This window comes from Aspergillus viridinutans, assembly GCF_018404265.1.
Source record: "Aspergillus viridinutans IFM 47045 DNA, scaffold_1, whole genome shotgun sequence".
Classification (NCBI taxonomy): Eukaryota; Fungi; Ascomycota; class Eurotiomycetes; order Eurotiales; family Aspergillaceae; genus Aspergillus; species Aspergillus viridinutans.
Genome location: NW_025091217.1, coordinates 634,813 through 654,995, shown reverse-complemented (window position 1 = coordinate 654,995; position 20,183 = coordinate 634,813). Strand labels below are relative to the sequence as shown.

The following is a 20,183-nucleotide window of genomic DNA, read 5'->3' as shown; positions in this document are numbered from 1 at the left end:
AATATATAATAAAGATTAATACCTAGTCTAATAGCATGGATAGGAAGATAAGTATAATATATAGGAACTCTATAAGTATATTAAAGATACTAAAGCCTATAAGTAGTTTATGAAATCTATAAGAGAAAAGATATAGTTAATAAGGAGAATATATTATATTAGGCCTAAAGGCTATATATATAGTATCTAAAGAAAAATAAAAATAATAATACCTTAACCCCTAAAGAGGGAGTAATCTTAAACCCTATTATATAGTTAGCTAGAATAAGTAAAGTAGAAAGAATGTAGACTTATCTATAAAATAAATAGATAAAAGCTATAATAGCACTAAAAGATATACTAAGCTAAGTAGCTAGAGCTATAGTAGTAGTATTAGGACTAGCTAGAGCTAGGGCAGGAGTATTAAAATTAGCAGGAGCTAGGGTAGGAATAAAAACCCTATTAGAGGTAGGAGCTAGGGAGCTATATATTATTTTAAAAAATAGGGTTAGAGATAGAGGCCTAGTAGGAATAGATACTAGGGGTATACTATAGAGAAGTAGACTACTACTAGTATAGATCTAGACCTTAAAGGCCTAGGCTATACTAATAATAGCTACTAAAGTATTAGCCTTACTTATAGTAGGGATATGGCTAGTAGCATTAAAGAGTATTATAATATAGTAAGCTAGTAGTAGAGCTATATAAGGAAACTTTAAAAGAGTAGAGTAAGTAAGATATATAAAGTAAAAGAACTAAAAGAATAATATATTAACTAATATAACTAGTATAGCCCTATATAATAGATATATTTCTTACTACTTAGAAAGTAATCTAAGTAAGTAGGAAGCATACCTATTATATAATATATAGGTAACTATAAATAATAGTAGTAGTAGTAGCTAGGATCTAATATTAGAGGAGAAGGAGAAGATAGTATAATAATAATAAGAGTACTATCCTACTAGCTATAAAATATACTACCTCTATAACTAGTATAAGGGGTAGTATATCTATAACTAATAGAATAGCCCTAATAACTATAAGTAAGAGTAGTAGTAATAATAGTAGTAGTAGTAGTATAAATAGAGGGGATATAACCCTAGGAGGTATAATAGAAGATATAAGTATAAGATATTTTCTATATATAGAGTTAGTAATTATCTAAATTCTAGTAAATATAGTAAGGGAATTAAGGTATTTATAAGTTAATAAGACTATAGCTAATAATATAGGAAGGAAATAAAGAAAAATATATCTAGAAAAGCTCTAAACTAATAAAAATAATAAAAAGATACTATAAAGAGTATTAAATATATAATATAAAGTAAAGAGATATAATAAAGAGAAGAAGAAATAAAGAAAATATATTATCTATTATAGCTACTATAGGAGAACTAGTAAAATAGGGATAAAGAATATAAAATATTATAATTTATATAATAAAAATAAATATAATTTACTCTAAATACAGAGAAATAAGAGCAATAGAATGAATTAGAAGATATAAAGTAATAATTAGAAGTAATCTCTATACTAAGAGCTATATATATTTAATTAAATAACTATATAGTTATATTAATATAAATAGATTATAATAGCCTATAATGGGAGAACCTGCGACCATAATTACTTATAATAACTAAGGTAAAATAAAACAGAATAAGATAATATAGATAATATAATTATAAAGATAATTAAGGAAGCTAAATAGGAATATATAATAAGAAAGAATAAGATAAAGTACTTATATAATAAAAGATTTAATACTATTAATAAGAGAAGAGAAGAAGGAGAAGAGAATCTATAAATCTATAAAGAGGAGAAGCTCCTATATTACTAAGTAAGCACTATATAAAGCTATTTAGAATATTTATAATAATAAGGTTAAACTACTATATAATAAATATTACTTAAGGGAGTAATATATTAGTTAATAATAATATTATTATCTTATATTAATAAATAATACTAAGTAGTAATAATAAAACCATTCTAAATAGACTAATAAGGAGATATAATTTATATAGGTTAGAAGATACTATAACACTATCTCCTACTATAGAGATATAGTATATAAAGAGAGGAGATAGTTATTAGATATAGTAAACCTATATATAGCTAAACTACAGGGATTACATGTGTAGTATATAACCCACAGAGATATCACTAACTACTAAGATGTAAGATGCTTATACCTTAGTAATTAGTTCTACTATAAAGGTATTGCTACTACCATATTATCTACCATTTGATAGGGAGCATTCCATAGGTGCTCTCACAGGAGGCATTTCATTTTAATAAAGCTATTTTATTAACTTATTTAATAGTAGAATAAGGCCTTATTCCATTCTGGTAGTGAACGCGCTAAATACTAAATAATATCTTTATAATCTATCCACCTATTCTTTAGCTGTAAATCCAGCATATACATAGGGTTGATATATTTATTTTCCTTTAATAATATTCTCCTTAGAAAAATCAGCACTTATGCTATACTTTAGCTATCTAGGGATCTCCTTAGTATTATTATTAGGAAAGTCTAGATTAATGCTTATTCTTTACACCTCTTCTATAAGCTATCTTAATAGTGAATATATATTATCTTTACTACTATCTTAATCTAATTATAATAGCAATTCCAGTAGGGTGTCTGTAAGCCATATAGGTATCTCTAGCTTAGGTAAATCTATAATTCTTATTAGGGACCTTAGGGTCTATAGATCTAATTAAATTAATATAGTTTCTTACTATAGGCTATTAATCCAGCCTCTAGGGATTCTATATTAAGTATTTACTTATATCAGGCATAATATAGTATTAATATCTTACTTAATTAAATTAACTAGATAATTATTCTAGATAGGCATAGCCTTAAGGGTTAGAAGTTAATATTCTAGAGTTTCTACTATAGCCTTACTACTTATCTCTTTAGACTTACTACTTTCTATATTTAGTATCTTACTTAATAGTATCTTACTTAACTTACTTCTATCTTCTACCCTCTAAGCCTTAACTACCTTATTTAACTCCTTATCTTCACCCCCTACTAAGCTAGGTAAATCATCAATATCTAGTAGCTTATTAATTTTAATAGGTGGTGTTAGCAGATTAGATATATATATAGTAGCTATATAGAATAGCTAGTAAGGGTTAAATACTTTATCTTTATTAAATATAATATCTTATTCTTCCATAATCATGCCCCTTAATGGATTCCATATCTTCTATATATTAGAAGCTATATATCTAATAAGATAGCCTATCTAGGCTTATAAATCTAGCTTCTTTAATTTTAAAATCTTCTCTTTATAGAATATTATATAGGCCCTATAGCTATATATATAGAGATTTACTACTAATAGCTTCTTACTATAAAGCTTCTTATATAGTATTATCTACATCTATATTTTCTTCTCTTTATTATTCTTAATAAGCTCCTTGCAGGGCTATCTATTATAAAGATATACTACTATTTAGAATAGCTATAGCTATAGCTTTTCTAGCATTCTAGCAGTAATTTATATGCTATAGGCTATTTTAATAATTATTTATCTAGCCTGTTTAATAAAGCTCTTTTATATATTAATATATAGTACTAAGTATAATATTTCCATCTCTTTACTATCTATCTTATGGATATAGGTATTTCTAAGTATTTATTTATTATTAGAGAATAGCTTTTATAGTTTAATACTAAATTATATCTAGACCCAGGTAATGAACTACTTAATTAGCTTATTTAATTACTTCTTATCTAGGTATATATATAAGATATGATATCTAGTTACCTTATAGATAAAGTAAGTAATCTAATAATTACTATTATAGGCTAGTATTAGCCTAATTAGATTAAAATAGATAATTTAAAATAGTTTAGTAGCCTTCTCTCTAGATATATAAGATATCTTCTAGCTAGCCTTTACTAATCTATATATCTTATAGATTAATTATTAGTAGCTAGTTACCTTTATACTAATTATACTCTTTTCTAGGTGTAAAACAGCCTTATCTCTAAGATAGATAAGCTATTAATACTATCTCTTACTTATTACTTCTAATTAGTATAGCCTGGTAGAGTATCTCTTTATTATAAAGATTATTATAGATAGAATTAGATTATATTTAATAACTTCTAGATTAAATTTCTCTTCTATTTAGTAAATTAGCCTTCCTTCTTAATCTTTAATAATATTAGTTTATTAATTTATATAAAACCCTTTCTTCTTAATTTAAAATATTAAGAGTATACTTATATAGTATTCTAGTATATATACTACTCTATTTAGTTCTAGAATATATATCTAACTATTTATTCTAGTTATATACACATTAATTCTGCTATATCTAAGGATCTATATTATAGTAGTGCTAAAATAGGCTTAATAATTATCTACTAGCTTATATAATAGAAATCTAGATTAATTATTATAGATATAGATATCTACTCCTAAATTAATAATCTAACTATCTTATAGCTTATATAATTTATAGCCTATACTTATAAATACTTTTAACATACTCTAGAAGATACTTATAGCTATATATAGTAGTAGTAGCTTTATATCTTCCTATTAATTAGCTTACTTATTACCTCTCTTAATAGCTCTCTCTATTACTAGCTTTATCTTTAGCAGTATTTATAGATAATTAAAGATAGCCTAGATATAGGTATCTAGCTTCTAATTACTAGGGCATAGTAATTTAACTAGATAGGGATATCTATTAAAGAAGTATTTCTCTCTATAGAGATAGTTATCTTATACTTACTTAGAGTATTTATTCTAGCTATAATTCTATTAATTATTCTAGCTATTACTTCTGTAATTCTAATTAATTAAATTAGAATTAATTCTATCTAAGAATTTATCTTTATAAATTATAAAGATACTTATTTATTCTTTCTTACTAAGGCCTTCCTAGTATTTTTAATAATAGAAGATCTTACTAAAGACTTCTAGCTTATCTTCCTCCTTATCTTATAGATAATCTAATTAAATAGTAGTATATTATAATTCTATCTTCTTTAATACTATAAGAAAGGTCTTAGTAGCTAAATATCTAGTATATTATATTAGATTTAGCTCTTTATATATACTTAGCACCTTCTCCTACTTACTAAGCTAGCTTAATATACTATAATTAGCTAGTTTAGATAAGAGCTTTTAATATCTTTTATTAATCTAATTCTTCTATATTTAAATTAATAGTTTTAGATTAGTCTTAAGCTTCTAATATCTCTTAATCTTATTATTTAATTAGCTAATAAGCTACTAGAGGTGCTCTTAGGCCACTATTTATTCTATAGTAATCTAGATAATTATAAGGCCTTAATAATCTAGCTAATATTACTCCTTACCTTCCTTATAGATTACTAATTCTTTATTATAGATTACTATCTTAAGGTTAGTTAGCTTAGCTAAAGCCTTCAGGGCAGCTACTATAGCTAATAGATTACTTAATTAGTTTAATTTAGTTAACTAAGTATTTAAATTAGTTAATAAAGTACTTACTAGAGCTAATCTAGCTTGCTATTTAGCTTACTAATTAGCTAGAATTATTAGATTAACTAGCTAAATTAGTATAACTAGGTAAGGCCTCTCTCCCTAGAGTATATCAAGCACTCCATAGGTTCAAGCTAGGCTAATTATATATATATTCTATATCCACTAATCATCAGGCTAATTAAGCACAATAGGAACCTTCATGGTAGCTTAGGGCAATAGTTCTATATAATATTCTATATCTAGCAGGTTAGGGGTAATAATAGCATTTAATATAGCTTCACCTCTTCTGAATCAGGCAGTTTAATCTCAAGATATCTCTCTGGTGTGAGATATAGCTCTTTTAAATAGGAACTGCTAATTTTTAGGTGCTTAGAATAATCAAATCCATAGGTCTTAAAGGCAATCCAGGCTCATAACTATTAGAAATCACAGAACCATATAAGATTACTCAATCACTAGTAATTTGCCTACTAATGAGAAAGTTCAGAAGGTATAATTCTTTCTAATCTATCATCTAACTAGCTAGATTTTATACCGCCGGATTCAGGGATCCAGATAGGGGTAAACAACCGATTTTCAGCCATTAAGGGAACATAATCTATCTAATCGAAATCGGGAAGGTCCACACTATAGGCCCAATCGGGCAAGCGGTAATCTATATCAAAATACTGTAATGATAGCGGGCCTATCTTATTCCTCCGCTAAACACCGATAAGCTGTATGCTAGGAACAACTACCTAACTCGCTGGCAGATTTGACGACTCTTCTTCTGCCCCATGAATACTACGTCTGAATAGCTGGAGCAGGATTCTCCAAGCCTCACCCATGAAAATGGAGAGCTTCGATGATGCGCCACGCCCGGTGGAGTTCGTCGAAGAAAATGCTGCTCTACCTAACGAGTATCCCTCAAGAGCTCCATCACAAGCAGACTACCGCACCCCAAGTTTTGCGTCTGACTTGAGCTCTACGATTGCAGAGGGATCGTTCACGTCGAACGGGACCTTAAAAGGAACTGAAGACCAAGTAGATAGCACGCAGCGAAGACTTACCGATCAGGAAGATGTCTTCAAACCTCCCCGGACCGCCTCTCCTTTCCCTCCCATGCCATTCAGCCCGCCTCCAGCAGCTGAGCTCAGCGAAGACGGACACGATGAAGAAGACGAGGAGCCTCATGTTGCGACATCCTTCGAGCGTGACTCGTCACCGACCTTAGCGCAGAAGCACCGATCGGCGTTTTTCGATCTCGGCGAAGAGAGCATCAATCGCATGCACAAGATCTCGTTGTATGAGACGGCGACTCGATTCTACATGGTGGGCATGGATCTGTCAGACACGCGGTTTCGCATTTTGAAAATCGACCGTACATCAGACACAAATGATTTAGTTATCGTCGAGGACGACATTGTGTACACAAAGAGGGAGATGAGCCAGTTGCTGGACGCGATTGACGACGGTAATAAGATCTCTGGCGGGCTGAAGCTCAGATGCAGTGCATGGGCCTTGCTTGGCTTTATTCGCTTCACGGGCGCATATTACATGCTCCTGGTGACGAAGAGGTCACAGGTTGCTATGGTGGGCGGCCACTATATCTACAAGATCGATGGGACGGAACTGATTTCGTTGACAACCTCGAGCTCCTCCAAGCTGAAGCCCGAGAAGTACCCCGAAGAGGCGCGATATATTACAATACTTAATAATCTTGACCTGAGTCGGTCGTTCTACTTCAGCTACTCATACGACATCACGCGCACCTTGCAACACAACATTTGCCGTGAACGCAAACTTCATCAAGACGGGTACTCGAAAGGCTTCAGTCAAGATTACAATACGATGTTCATATGGAACCATCACCTGCTCAGTCCCGCAATCGCAGCACTGAAGAATCCTTATCAATGGTGCCTCCCTATCATTCATGGTTATGTCGATCAGGCCAAGATTGATGTATATGGGCGGCTGGCCTACTTGACTATTATTGCTCGCCGATCTCGGTTCTTCGCTGGGGCTCGCTTCCTGAAACGGGGTGCTAACGATCTGGGATACGTTGCTAACGACGTCGAGACGGAGCAGATCGTTTCTGAAATGTCCGAGACTTCATTCCATGCTCCCGGCCCTGCTCTCTACGCCAATCCTCTGTACACCTCATATGTCCAGCATCGGGGTAGTATCCCTCTTTACTGGACGCAGGAGAACTCAGGAGTATCGCCCAAACCTGATATTGAGCTGAATCTTGTTGATCCGTTCTACTCAGCTGCCGCCCTCCATTTTGACAATTTGTTTGAGAGATATGGTGCGCCGATCTACGCTTTGAATCTGATCAAGTCCAGGGAGCGTACTCCACGCGAGTCAAAGCTTCTGAAAGAGTATACAAACGCCATCAACTACTTGAACCAGTTTCTTCCTGAAGATAAAAAGATCATCTACAAACCATGGGACATGAGCCGCGCTGCTAAAAGTCGCGACCAGGATGTGGTAGGGACACTGGAAGAGATCGCAGGCGAGATCATCCCGAAGACTGGTTTCTTCAAGAATGGTTATGACGCAGAATCTGGCTTACAACTCCAGAATGGGATTGCTCGGACGAATTGCATTGATTGTCTTGATCGTACAAATGCTGCCCAGTTCGTGATCGCAAAACGAGCCCTTGGTTATCAGCTTCATGCTCTCGGGTTCATTGATGGCACCACTTTGGAGTACGACTGTGACGCTGTCAACCTCTTTTCCACTATGTGGCATGACCACGGTGACACAATTGCGATTCAGTACGGCGGTTCGCATCTGGTCAATACCATGGCTACATACCGCAAGATCAATCAGTGGACCAGCCATTCTCGAGACATGGTGGAGAGTTTCAAGAGATACTACAACAATTCGTTCCTTGATGCGCAGCGCCAGGAAGCTTACAACTTGTTCCTTGGTAACTATATTTTTACTCAAGGTCAACCGATGCTGTGGGATCTGTCCACCGACTACTACTTGCATCATGCCAGTTCCAAATCTTGGGCGGAAAAAAGACGACCTAATTATATCCACTGGTATACTCCTGAGAATCTGAAAGCGCGCGAACTGCCACCCCCTCCTTCGCGCCCGAAGGAGCCTCTGTCGCGATTTGATGATTATTGGCTAGAGTACTACAGACCTTTGGCTGTCTCGACTCTTCCGAAGATCTTCTCGTTCAAAATGAAGTCAACTTTTCACTACGTTCCGCACCCCTTCAGCCCGTTCGATGTGCGAATTGCTCATGACCAACACAATCGTGAGAGGCATCCGCAACGAAGCGTGAGAATACAGGAGCCAGGCAGTAGCGTCATTGTGCATGCGACGCGCCCACCCATGCACAGCGCGCCACCGAACGCCAACCCCACGCCGAAATGGTTGCAACAGCCCGACTCGGCGCAACCTTCCGCAAAGTATACTAAAGACTCCATATATGAACTCTCTCTGTCAAGTAGCCGAATACCGTCCATGCAGACATCCACGGATCCAGCTACACCCAGCAAAGCACAAATTGCTCAATGGACACTCGGCCAGCTAGTGACCGACTCGCTTAATCCGTCCGTCACTGCCGCAGAGGCCGAAGAGTACGAGCGGTACATCAACCACCCGCTAAACGTTCCTCTAGTTGTGACATCGGAAGATGAGATCACCGCTGCTTCTGCCCAGCATGAGTCGAACTTGGACCTTCTGGAATACGCCAACACATGCAACGTTGAAGAGGTCACACTCGAAGCTAACGCGGAGGAGAATCTAGCGGATTATGCGGAGTTCCTTACCGTGTCGGAGGAAGGACTTACGGTCGTCGCAGAGGACTATGAGAAGAAACGCTATAAGCGATACCGACAGTGGCTGCGGGGGAAGAGTCTTTTCAAGCAACGGGTTGATATATAATCACGATTACTTTTCTCAGCTCTATGATGAATTATGTCTTTAATGATACCCAGCCTATTGTTCATATGTCTAAACTTGAGCAGAGCTCACTTTACGGAACTAGCGAAGCATATTACTCATGTGTGTCCACCATGGCATTATTGCCATCAAGAGCGATGTAAATTAGACAGTCACGGATCTATCCCGAAAAAGTCCGCATCATTAGGATCAATATCCGCAAGAAGCAAGTCCGCAAGAGACTCATCAGCGTCAGCTAGTTCCTGCAATTCCTTCCGAATAGCAGCCTTCGCTTCCAGCTGGCCAGCATCTCCGTCCGCCTGCGCTGGATTTTCCAGCGCAAACCTCAACAGGTACACTGCCCCCCGCAGTTCCTTCTTGAGCTTGGTCAGCGCGGTATTAGTTTCCTGGTCATCGGCCGCACTCCGCCCCTTGACAGCCCGCTCGGCAATTTCGCCTTCTTCCTCAACTGCGCGCAGCCAACACGAGCAGAGCGCGCCGAGGATCTCACCGCGCCATCGCCACAGTCGCGGATGGGCGTTCAGAATCACCGCGCGGGTTACGGCGACCGCGGAAAGGAGAAGAGGCGGGTATGCTGTTCCGAAAGGGTTTGACAACGTACTGTACAGCAGAGGGACGATCTCCTGAAGGTACTTTGTCGTGTGGATGCCTAGCTCCAGGAGTAGCGGGTACATCTGGTCGACGAGCAGTGTCGAGAGACGCGGGTATGGGAACGAGGCGAACGAGGAGGTTGAGGTCCTGTTTGTTGAGCTGATGTGGTGGAATGAGGAGATGAGATTCTCTCGGAGAGTCCTTGTCACGCTGGAGATATATTTGTCTCTGTTTGCGTTTGCGGCTGACCTTGGGGTGGTGGTGTGGTAGCTTGTCTGTAAGAGGGAGAGCAGAGCTGGGTAGGCCACCCCAAGCAATTTGATGGAATCATCTTCGGGTGTGATCGATGGTAAAGAGAGGAGACATGGTCTGACGGCGTCCTCGAAGACAGACGCCAGGTTCGTCCTCTGGAGGATGTCAGATCTGCTTTCCCAAATTGGTTTGAGGAGTTGGGTCAAGAGAATGCAGCCGCGTGTTTTGTAGGCGACGCTGTCGTCGTCTATCAGGGCGAGAATTGGTGGGACGAGTAGTGGAAAGTGTGCTTCTAAATAGGGTCTACCCTTTGCCTGTATCTTAAGTCAGCAATACGACCTAGAGCTGGGGATGATGAAGCATACCTGGTACTGCGCGATCACCCAGGCTAGCACTGTAGTAACGTAGACATCACTGATTTTCCACGGCTTCGTCGCCGGATCGATGATGCTGGCATCAAATCGCGGTAGAGGAACAGGATGAAAGTTCTTTCTGCCCTCGGCAGTAAGTGCAGGATTTTTTGTCTTCGCGAATACCGGCTTGATTCTCTCTTTGAGGATCCTTTCAACGAGAGACCAGAAGGAGCTATCTGCTTCGACATGTGCACTCGTGATAAAGCTCTCTAGGATTTTCCTCGACTTCATATATGTGTCCCGCGTCGTCCAGGAATCTTGCTCAGACGTGAAACTCGCCAGCGCAGTGATTACATCCACCGCGTGCGCCGATTTCCGAATCTGCAGCTGAGAATCCAGCGCAACAAGGACAGAGACAGCAAGTTCCAGCTGGAGCTTATTCTCGCGGATTGTTTCAGACTTGTCGACTACAGCCTCGCAGCGTCAGCAACCCGCATCATTGACTGAGGGGAAACTCTGCGACTCACCATCAGAGGATCCTACCTCTGTGGTCGCAAAGACTGCAGATGGAAGTGCAAGCTCACTGGCCCACCGATATAGATTATTGACAGCATTTTCCTCACTTTCCGATAAGCTCTTCGAGCGCCGGCGTGTCAAAAATACTTGGGCGACAAGAAGATTCTCGCAGGTCTACTTCGACGTCATCAGTGCTTGAACAGCCGGGAATTCCAGGGAACTCTTCTCACTGTTGCTGTGTTCTTGGCTTGATAAGATGATACATTGTCCCATAACAGGTCTAGGTCTTCAGGGACGGTTATGCTGTCTAAACGTGCCTCTGAGATTATACTAGAGTATCGTCGCTGGAGGGTCTCACGTGCCGCTATGCGGAGGTCTTCCATCTCAGTAAGCTCAAATCACGGTGGTACACAGATTCTAGTAATCCTCAGCTTGTTTAGAAAGAAAGATTATGAGTTGTGGGAAGGGATTATTTTCTTCTCATAGCTGGAGGAGGTGGCCAGTCGGATAGCGATTACAATCAGTAAGCGAGAAATTTGCGGAAGGGAAAAAGTGTCCATGTCATGGTTCTTGGGAGCAATAATAATGCTGTCTTCAGCTTGTCTTTTCTATGGGGCTCAGCAACAACTACAGACCTAACTCATCCTTTCTATCTATCAAATATTTCAGGGCCTTTTCCTTCTCCGTAATTTCGGGGTGTAGAAGCTGCCACTTAAACACCATATCCAATGCTTTGCTCATCCAAGGCCCATTCTTTGCCTCTAGAGCCTTCATAATTTCCCCCCCATTCACGATAGGCTTCATTTCACACACGCCTTGCAAATCGTTCTGAATAATGTACGATATAAATCTGTCATATTCTTGGATCACTGCCAGCCGAGCACAAGTCAGTGCCTCAAATTCAACCAAAGTATCAGGGGTCATTTGCGTCTGTTTCTCACCTGGCAGGAACTCTTGTCCTCTCATGATCTCCTGCAGAATAGCCAATAGTATGCAGAGTCGCCAATCCTTCTTCCAGCTCTTGATGTACAAGCCGATTTGTTGCCGTACTTCGGGAGCTGTTCCGTTCATGCGGCCCTCCAGGAGCGAAGACTTGACATCAATAATGGACCTCCAACTGGCAGCAGCATCACCGAGAACGCTGATCATCTTATTATCGGAACGCAGACTGTCTCTTGCCACCTCTGCCGCTCGAGGGGGGAAGGGTTTCGCTTTCGGTCCTTGTGCTATGCGCGGTGGCACGCTAGACCAAGGTGCTAATGCAGCAATCATCCAGGCATAATACGACTCGAGTGAATTACGCATGAGGAAGTCGCGCACCTTCTCGAGTGCGGCCCTCGATGGCCCCTCAGGATGCAGCAGGGATACCAGAGCGTTGTAGGCTAGCGACCACGAGGATGTATCAGCGGTGACATCGTCTTGGTGATTGGCGAAGATAGTATGGTAGAGTCCAAGTCGATCAATGAATCGCAACGCGCCTCGAGGATCGGGTCCTTATCCAAAGTTAACATGTGGCTCTGTTTCAAACCTAACTGGATATTGCAGACCTTTGAGCATCTTCTCCAACTCTGTCCCCACGCGTTCTCTACTGATCTTCACTTTTAGTGCCGCACTGATATCACTGTTCTGCATCGCCCTCTCTGTGTTTGGATCGATTTGATAGCCCAGGCGGCTGGCGAACCGTATCAGTCGTAGCACACGTAAAGGGTCGTCTTTGAAGGTCTGGTATGGCTCTAATGGAGTTCGGATAATCTTGTTCCTCATGTCTGAAAACCCCCGTCCAGTCAAATCTTCCACCTTGGATTCGTTTAAATTGTAGAAAAGAGCATTAATCGTTGCATCGCGACGTAAAGCATCTTCTTCGGCGGTGCCAAACTCCATCTGCGGGTTCCGGGTATCATCCGTATACGTCTCCTTTCGAAGATTAACCAGATCGATATCCAAGCCGAAGATCTTGGTTGTTACGGTTTCCAGGTGTTTGGACTTTTCCGGATTTGCTTCAATTTTGTGCAGGCTGACGATAGCCTCCTTCATCTCTCCATTAGGGTGGTTGCGCTTGTACTTTTGCAAGTTTTCAGGAATGTCAAGGTAATCTTTGAGGGCCATGCCAAACTGGTAACCAGTCATGGAGCTAATTCCTACATCAATATCATGACTGTCGACTCCAAGCAGCTTATCCCTCACCCATCCTCCTGTGAATCGAAGCACCATGTGTGGGGTATCCGCCTCGCTCGCGCCGGCAGCGATTGCTCGTTCTCGTATGTACTTGGCGACATCGAGGAGGAGTTCTTTTAACGTGTTCTCGAGGGGTGTAAGCTGTATTGTGGCCAGAGGCTGAGGTGTCTGGGAGGAAGTTTGAGCCACTGTCGCCATTGTTTCGGAGGCACCGTCGTGCGGGGCAGTCGCGGACATGCGTCTTCTCTTGGGTGCTCTTCCTGGGGGGAGGCTCGCACTTTCTCGATGGCGCATAGAAGGACCGCCAGTGTTCAGCCCAAAGGTTCGTGATAAAGACGTTTGATGCGCGGCTGGTGCGCAGTTCCTCAAATGTCGCAGGGGTACGCTTGCCGATCTCCTCGGAGTAGGAAGCAAAAAGAGAGATGGGCGCAATAAACAATGACGTTCAACCAGGAAGCGCAGAGCTGGGGTATTCGACATCGACACAAGCCAGCAACGAGTATTATACTACCGCCATGAGTGCGCAGAATGTATGACTCAACAGAAATGCGTAGGAGTCATGAATGAATCATTCGCCAGGATGTGTGTTGTGACGATTGGACTGAAAATCACCACTACCGCCTTCTCCAACTTGATGGCGACCATAATATCCCGTAGTGTGAACTGGATTTGGAAGACTACATGAGACAGATAAATCTCCGGGAGCATATTGATTTACTGCACTGCATAAGAATTATCGAATTTATATTCCGAGCAATTATCAGCCATTGGACGAGAAGCAGACCTTCCAGTCCCTTTGTCTGCCCTCCTCAGTTGTACCCCGTTTTTGCCAGACTGACTTGGCCATTCCATCTTATCTTCCAATCCACTTCTCATTAGGTATCTACCTTAGGGGTTCTACTTGGTTCTCCAGTCTATCCTTCTTCGACGCACTCTTTGCGCCCTCACTTCTCGGTCCATGGGCTCTAGAGTCTCCTTCACCTCTCTTTATCCTGACTTAGAAACAATTCGATGTCCATGACATCGCCCGGAGATGCTTCTCCGGTCAAACCTCCGCCGTCCTTTTCGCCCGGCGTGCCGCGTGTCACAACGAAGACAAGATATCCAGACCAGCGTCGTGATTCCTCCGCGTCACTAGATCCAGATCCCCTTGAAGCCAGGAGAGGATTATCACCGACGCCTCCTCTCTCCGCTACTACCTCGGAGCTTCCGATCCGTTCTGCGTCACCCCACGGTCGATCGCTTAGATCGTCAACTCCACAACTAACCAGGTCGTCTCTGGGCTCACCATTGGAGGGACATGTTGATGGCACGGAAGATATCCGATCACTGATCATACGATCTTTTTCTCCTACTGTCGGAGTTTATGCGTCCGTGGATACCGATGATCTGGTGCGGGAGAAAGGCTTCAAAGGCGGCTTCTGGGAGTTGATCCGGCCATTTGGAGAAAGCATACCTGGAAAAGTCGTTATTCGGGATAGCGTTGGATCAAGTCGTGGGTGGGAGGATTACGGAGTACGCTTTGTGGATCTCGGAGGTCGTCAGCAGTTTCCCGCAGGCCCCGACACTGTACAGAACTCTCTGGCACAGCTAGAGGAAGTTTTGGACCGACAACTTGATGCGGCAGATGAATTATTGGGCGCTCCTCTGCGCCCGAAAGACCTCGCGAATTCCCTTGCGACTTCGCCGTTATACAAGTTCTACCTGCGTCAGCTTTTGTCAACGGCGTCGGCAGCACCCCACGAGACTTTCCGCCATCCCGTAGCCAGTGTGATTGTCATTAGCTCACGCAATACGGCTCCCTTAGAAACTCTTCGTCAGTTGTATGCAGATACAAGCAATGGAGATCGGAGGTTACCGGAGTGGGTGCATCCAGAGTATCTTCGTTACTATGTGCTCGTTCACGACGAGGACAGGGATGACATCGCCGAGTCAACCAAGCTTTATGATCAGATGAAGCGGCATTTTGGGTTGCATTGTCATCTACTAAGGCTACGCAGCATGCAGTGTGTTGTGACGGATGATGACAGCGCTCCAGTCCCTCAGTGCGAATGGCTCTCACCGTCGGAGCATCTAGCAAGCCAGAACGGTATGTCATTTATCACGTACTCTCGTCAGTCCAGATATCTAATCGATACCAGAGCCGCTTGTCGAACTTGACACCGAATATCGCCCATACCTCTTTGACTCGGACGCGATGGCCATCAGGGTTTTCGTCCGGGAGTTAGTCGCTCAGTCAATCATTCCGTACATGGAAAATAGAGTTGCCGTTTGGAATGATCAGGTGGCATCTCGAAGGCGCGGCATTAGCGGCCGTTTCATGTCCATGTCGCGGAAATGGGCAGGGTTCGGTTCTGGCTCGCGATCTGGCATTAATGGCTCTGGTGGTGGGAACTATGATTTTGCACGGGGATTCTACAAACCGGACGCGCCTGAAGCGATTTTGCGAAAGATGGCTGACTTTGCTTTCATGCTTCGTGACTGGAAGCTATCGGCGTCCACCTATGAGCTTCTACGTTCCGACTATACCAATGATAAAGCTTGGAGATATCATGCCGGTGCTCATGAGATGTGCGCAGTGAGCACGCTGCTGAACCCAATGGCCATGCCAGCAAAACCCAAACTCGAAGCCATCGATCAGATGTTGGAAACGGCTTGCTATTCCTACCTCACGAGGTGCTCTGATGCACCCAATGCTCTGCGTTGTTTATGCTTAGCTATGGAACTGCTGAAGTCTCGTGGCGGATTTGCAACTGAAAGCGCTGCTAAATGGGCCATGCGGGCCATGGACCTAGGCTTAGTCGGCGGGATAGGTCAGATCCTTTTCAGCGAAAGAATCTCGGCGTGCTATGCTTCTAGGCCGCCACTGACCGGTGTGAAATGGGGCGGCCGTCGCCGGAAAGCTGGGATGTGGAGCGTCCTTGCAGCTGACCTCTGGCTCAGGACTGGAAAGCCAACGCTGGCGTCTTCTTGCCTTGAGGAAGCGGAACGCCTGTACGCTGACGTTCTTGACAGCGACGGAGTATTTCCCATGCCAGAGATGCAATCATTCGTTGATAATCTACGACATACGGTGAGAGTCGAATATCTTGGTACTCGAGGCTTAGACTCTCGAGAGGAAGTATCTGCGACTGAGCAGCTGGAACCTGAGGAAACAAGCGAAAAGCTGGACAAGCGCCAGAATCGGAAGTCTTTGATCGGCAACCCTCTGGATTCAGGCGGTCTTACTTTGCCGATGACGGGGGATAATGAAACTTCAGCGAATGACGATTTTGAACGAGCTTAAGATGCGTGAAGCGAGCCACACACGGCGTATATTATGACATATGGTAGCTATAGAATCTGGGCAACCGCTTTAATTCAATCAAAAATGATCTATTCATCTCATCCTATAGAACAGTAGAGCAGAAAAAGGAATGTATAATCACGTGACTTTATCTTATCGATAGAGCGCTCTCCTCAGCAACGATAGAAGTGCGGGTGGTTTGTCTGTTGACATCAGCAAGTCTAGTTCAACTCGCCAGCTACTAGGTTGGTGAGACCGAGTATGTCCACAGTGCGATTTGACATTGTGTCGTAATTCACATATTGCACAACACATACGCAAACCAAAACACAGAAGTATATACCAGGATCAAAAACAAGCAACTCAGAAAACCTGCAACTTGGAGAAGATATAGCTCAAACAACATGAGTGACCTCCTGAATTACATCCTCACACAAGAAGACTCCTTCAAAAAGTCTGCTACCAACTCCGTCTCTAAACAGAGGTTGGCCGAAAAGGTGAAGCTGACTACTTTGTTCCAGAAACCGCTTGCCGTCGCTTTACTCCGACTTCGCCTTGCAGAAGAAGACGAACCCTGACGGATATGCAGTGAACGTCGCCGCGTGGGAGCGAGCCCTGACAAGGGCCGCAAGGCGGGGCTATGTAACGACTTCCCCTTCTCGCGAAGCGACCTCGACGACCGCTACAGCGGTCCAAAGCGACCATCTGATGCTGAGGACGGACGACTCACTGTTACGAGCTCTGGAAATACCCGAGTACGGTCGGCCGGTGGCGCTTGGTGCGGTGTTGGTATGTCTCAGCTTCCGGTCTCTTCGAAGTTTTGTGCTTGCTGAGTGTGTTTGTTTCGCGTACAGGATGAAGCGATTCGGAAGCATACTATGGCCCCATTGCAGGTTTTCAAGGCCAGTCCGCTGAGCTTGCAGCAAAGACAATGGAGAATTATCAATCCTGGGGTATTGAGCCCATGGAATGTAATGACATGGGGGATGAAGCAGTTGAGAGGTTTTGTGGTTGGGAGCGACACGCCAGAGACTTCAGCTAGATTACAGGTTCAGGAGCTGGTGCTGGTAGAAAACCTAAAGGTATGGCTCTCTCACAGTTTCGTCGAAAAGGCTTTGATCGAATTCTACAGGAGGCAGCAGATCGGGTAGTGAAGCAGACTCTTGGTGGCAGTCAATCAAAGATGGATCTAGTATACTCCAAAGAACGTTTTACAGAAGACTTCGCAACAGTTCTTAACAAGGACAGTGGGCTTTCAAGCGCTGATTTCGATGTCTTGCTACTTTATCTATCCCGTGATATAGGGGCCATCGCGTATGACGGCAAGGTAGGTTGTGATCCGTTCACATCCGGAATGCGCACATTGCACATACTGAGGTGAACCAGACCATCAGATTCAGACCCTCGGACGACTCGCCACGCGAGATCACCGAGCAAGATACTACTATTGCCTCTATCAAATCACTCATGTCAACTATGACAAAGCAAGTCAACCGTCTGGAGAGCAAGATTGAGGAGCTGAACTTGACCGCAAAAGTCGCTGTTCAGAAGAAAAATCGTGTCTCGGCATTGGCTGCGGTACGCTCCAAGAAGCTCGCCGAGCATAATCTTAAGCAGCGACTGGACACTCTGACACAGCTCGAAGAGGTCTATTCAAAGATCGAAAATGCCGCGGACCAGGTTGAATACGTCCGAGTGATGGAAGCGAGCACGGGTGTTCTTCGCGGACTGCATACTCAGATTGGCGGCGTTGAAAGGGTCGAGGATGTTGTTGAGGAGCTGCGTGAAGAGATGTCCAAGGTGGACGAAATCGGCAACATCATGAATGAGGTTGCTCCAGAAATCGACGAGACAGAGTTGGATGACGAGCTTGAAGAACTGGAGAATAGGGAGCGACAATCAAGGGAAGAAAAGGAGGCAGAAGAGACTCGCAAGAAGCTCGCTGAGCTTGACGACCTCGAACAGAAAGCCAAAGAGGCTGCACGCACAGCTGCGTCAGAGCAGAGCGTAGAATCGGCGATCGAGGAAAGTGTTGAAAGGCTGTCGCACATGTCGGTTGAGGAAGGTCCCGGGACCACGGCTCAGTGAGATCTAGGGCACCTATTCTTCATGTCAAAGACATAGTTTTGGTGCTACAGTGTCTTCGCAGCTTCTCAGGGGCAGTCTCTGTGCACAAAGCCGGCCTGTGGACTACTCTGGAGAAGAACTGACTACCTGCGTTATACTAGGGGCCTTTATCGTCTGAGTTTCGTTCTCGGCGATAGTCGCAACTGAAGTGCCTTCAGGTACTGTCTGTGCTTGCAACCTCTCTGCAACTTCTGATGGTGTCGACGTTTCTGTCGACTGCTCAGGTGCCGAAGCCATGGAGATTTCATCTTGAGATGGAGCCGCCTGAGGTATTGTTGTACGAATCATAGCGTCTTTTCTCTTCCGAGCATTCGCAATCAGCCGCTTAAACTCGTCACCATGGTTATTTGACCACGCCGCCGCATCAAAGTCCTTGCGCATGACTGTGTTGCTAGATTCCGATGATGGAGCAGCATGGCCGCCCTGGGTGCGCTCCCACACAGCCAATTCATGCAACAATTCTCGTTTGGACTTGGGTGCTTTCGAGTCGCAGTTCGCATTCCATAGATTCATCCACTCCGTGTGACGTCTTTGCAGAAGGGGTCGCGGGCCCCAATTCGGTATACCCAAGTCTTTGAGCTTCTTGCGGAGAACATTATCCCTCAGCAAACTATAATTTATGGTAGGAAGTCGTTCTGGTGGTTTGTCTGTGACATCTTTTGACTTGCGCGAGACTGGGGACATGAGCTGCAGAGACCTGCATATAAACAGGAGTCAGATACTTCGCATCGCACATCCCATTTTAAGAGTCATTTTACCCGAAAGATGCTTGTTTTAAGGGAGCTGGGTCCCCTGTGCAAATATCCAAGTGCTGGAAAACTGCCTCGTTTTTCATTCTCCGGCCGCAAATAGGGCATGCGACCAGACCGTCCTCTAGATACGCTCATATTAGACGCAATGGCTTCTTCAAATCCGAACCGGAACTGGGTTAAGTAGAGTATAATGACATACCCGGGATATATTCCTCGTCCTGGTCATCTTCGATCGCATCCACCACAACAGGCTCAGCTTGGCTGTTCCCTCTTCTGCTCTGCGACCTTGTCCGTACCCCCTCTGGCCCAGACGCATCCGGACCATCCTCCTGATCTACCTTACGCTTCTTCGTCGCAGGTTGACCCGTAGTGTACTCCCCATCCAGACGCGAGTTAGCGGCCTTTCTCGCAAGCTCGAGCATACTCGGACGAGCATTTTGGAAAGCTTCCACCAACTCCTGGACCGCCCAATTACGCCGCAGCTTGAGCTCCTGATCCGAGCTCCGACAGGCTGGACATTTGCCCTCAGTACTTAGGCATCGTCGTATACATAACGAACAGAACGTATGGCTGCACGAGGTGATGACGGGGTTGTCGAAAAAGTCCTTACAGACTTGACAGCGGAGAGAGGATTCCAGCGGCGAGACGAGCGACAACGGCGTGTCCAACCAGTCTGTGGAGTCGGGAAGGTCAAATGTCTGCTCCATTGAATCGGAGTAAGCTGCCGCGCCTTATGGCGTGG

General features: G+C 43.2%; 6 protein-coding genes across 6 annotated transcripts; 3 read left to right on the top strand and 3 right to left on the bottom strand.

Moving 5' to 3' along the window:
- Positions 1 to 6,317: 6,317 nt before the first annotated feature.
- Aspvir_000151 (phosphatidylinositol-3,5-bisphosphate 5-phosphatase) lies at positions 6,318 to 9,371 on the top strand (the record flags this gene model as incomplete). The annotated part of the gene is made up of 1 exon (XM_043265294.1): positions 6,318 to 9,371. The coding sequence occupies one exon, from the start codon at positions 6,318 to 6,320 to the stop codon at positions 9,369 to 9,371; it is 3,054 nt and encodes a 1,017-aa protein (XP_043121229.1).
- Positions 9,372 to 9,541: 170 nt separating this feature from the next.
- On the bottom strand, positions 9,542 to 11,484 carry Aspvir_000150 (Tti2 family protein; the record flags this gene model as incomplete). The annotated part of the gene is made up of 4 exons (XM_043265293.1): positions 9,542 to 10,546; positions 10,598 to 11,052; positions 11,113 to 11,275; positions 11,332 to 11,484. 4 exons carry the CDS (start codon positions 11,482 to 11,484, stop codon positions 9,542 to 9,544), a joined length of 1,776 nt encoding a protein of 591 aa, XP_043121228.1.
- Positions 11,485 to 11,728: 244 nt separating this feature from the next.
- Aspvir_000149 (tRNA adenylyltransferase) lies at positions 11,729 to 13,474 on the bottom strand (the record flags this gene model as incomplete). Its single annotated transcript, XM_043265292.1, has 2 exons — positions 11,729 to 12,594; positions 12,649 to 13,474. The coding sequence occupies 2 exons, from the start codon at positions 13,472 to 13,474 to the stop codon at positions 11,729 to 11,731; spliced, it is 1,692 nt and encodes a 563-aa protein (XP_043121227.1).
- Positions 13,475 to 14,287: 813 nt separating this feature from the next.
- Positions 14,288 to 16,562, top strand: Aspvir_000148 (TRAPP III-specific subunit 85 family protein; the record flags this gene model as incomplete). Its single annotated transcript, XM_043265291.1, has 2 exons — positions 14,288 to 15,365; positions 15,418 to 16,562. The coding sequence occupies 2 exons, from the start codon at positions 14,288 to 14,290 to the stop codon at positions 16,560 to 16,562; spliced, it is 2,223 nt and encodes a 740-aa protein (XP_043121226.1).
- Positions 16,563 to 16,966: 404 nt separating this feature from the next.
- Positions 16,967 to 18,650, top strand: Aspvir_000147 (putative vacuolar sorting protein SNF7 family protein; the record flags this gene model as incomplete). Its single annotated transcript, XM_043265290.1, has 5 exons — positions 16,967 to 17,016; positions 17,084 to 17,351; positions 17,417 to 17,644; positions 17,695 to 17,889; positions 17,949 to 18,650. The coding sequence occupies 5 exons, from the start codon at positions 16,967 to 16,969 to the stop codon at positions 18,648 to 18,650; spliced, it is 1,443 nt and encodes a 480-aa protein (XP_043121225.1).
- Positions 18,651 to 18,752: 102 nt separating this feature from the next.
- rad18 (E3 ubiquitin-protein ligase RAD18) lies at positions 18,753 to 20,148 on the bottom strand (the record flags this gene model as incomplete). The annotated part of the gene is made up of 3 exons (XM_043265289.1): positions 18,753 to 19,386; positions 19,448 to 19,562; positions 19,641 to 20,148. 3 exons carry the CDS (start codon positions 20,146 to 20,148, stop codon positions 18,753 to 18,755), a joined length of 1,257 nt encoding a protein of 418 aa, XP_043121224.1.
- Positions 20,149 to 20,183: the final 35 nt, after the last annotated feature.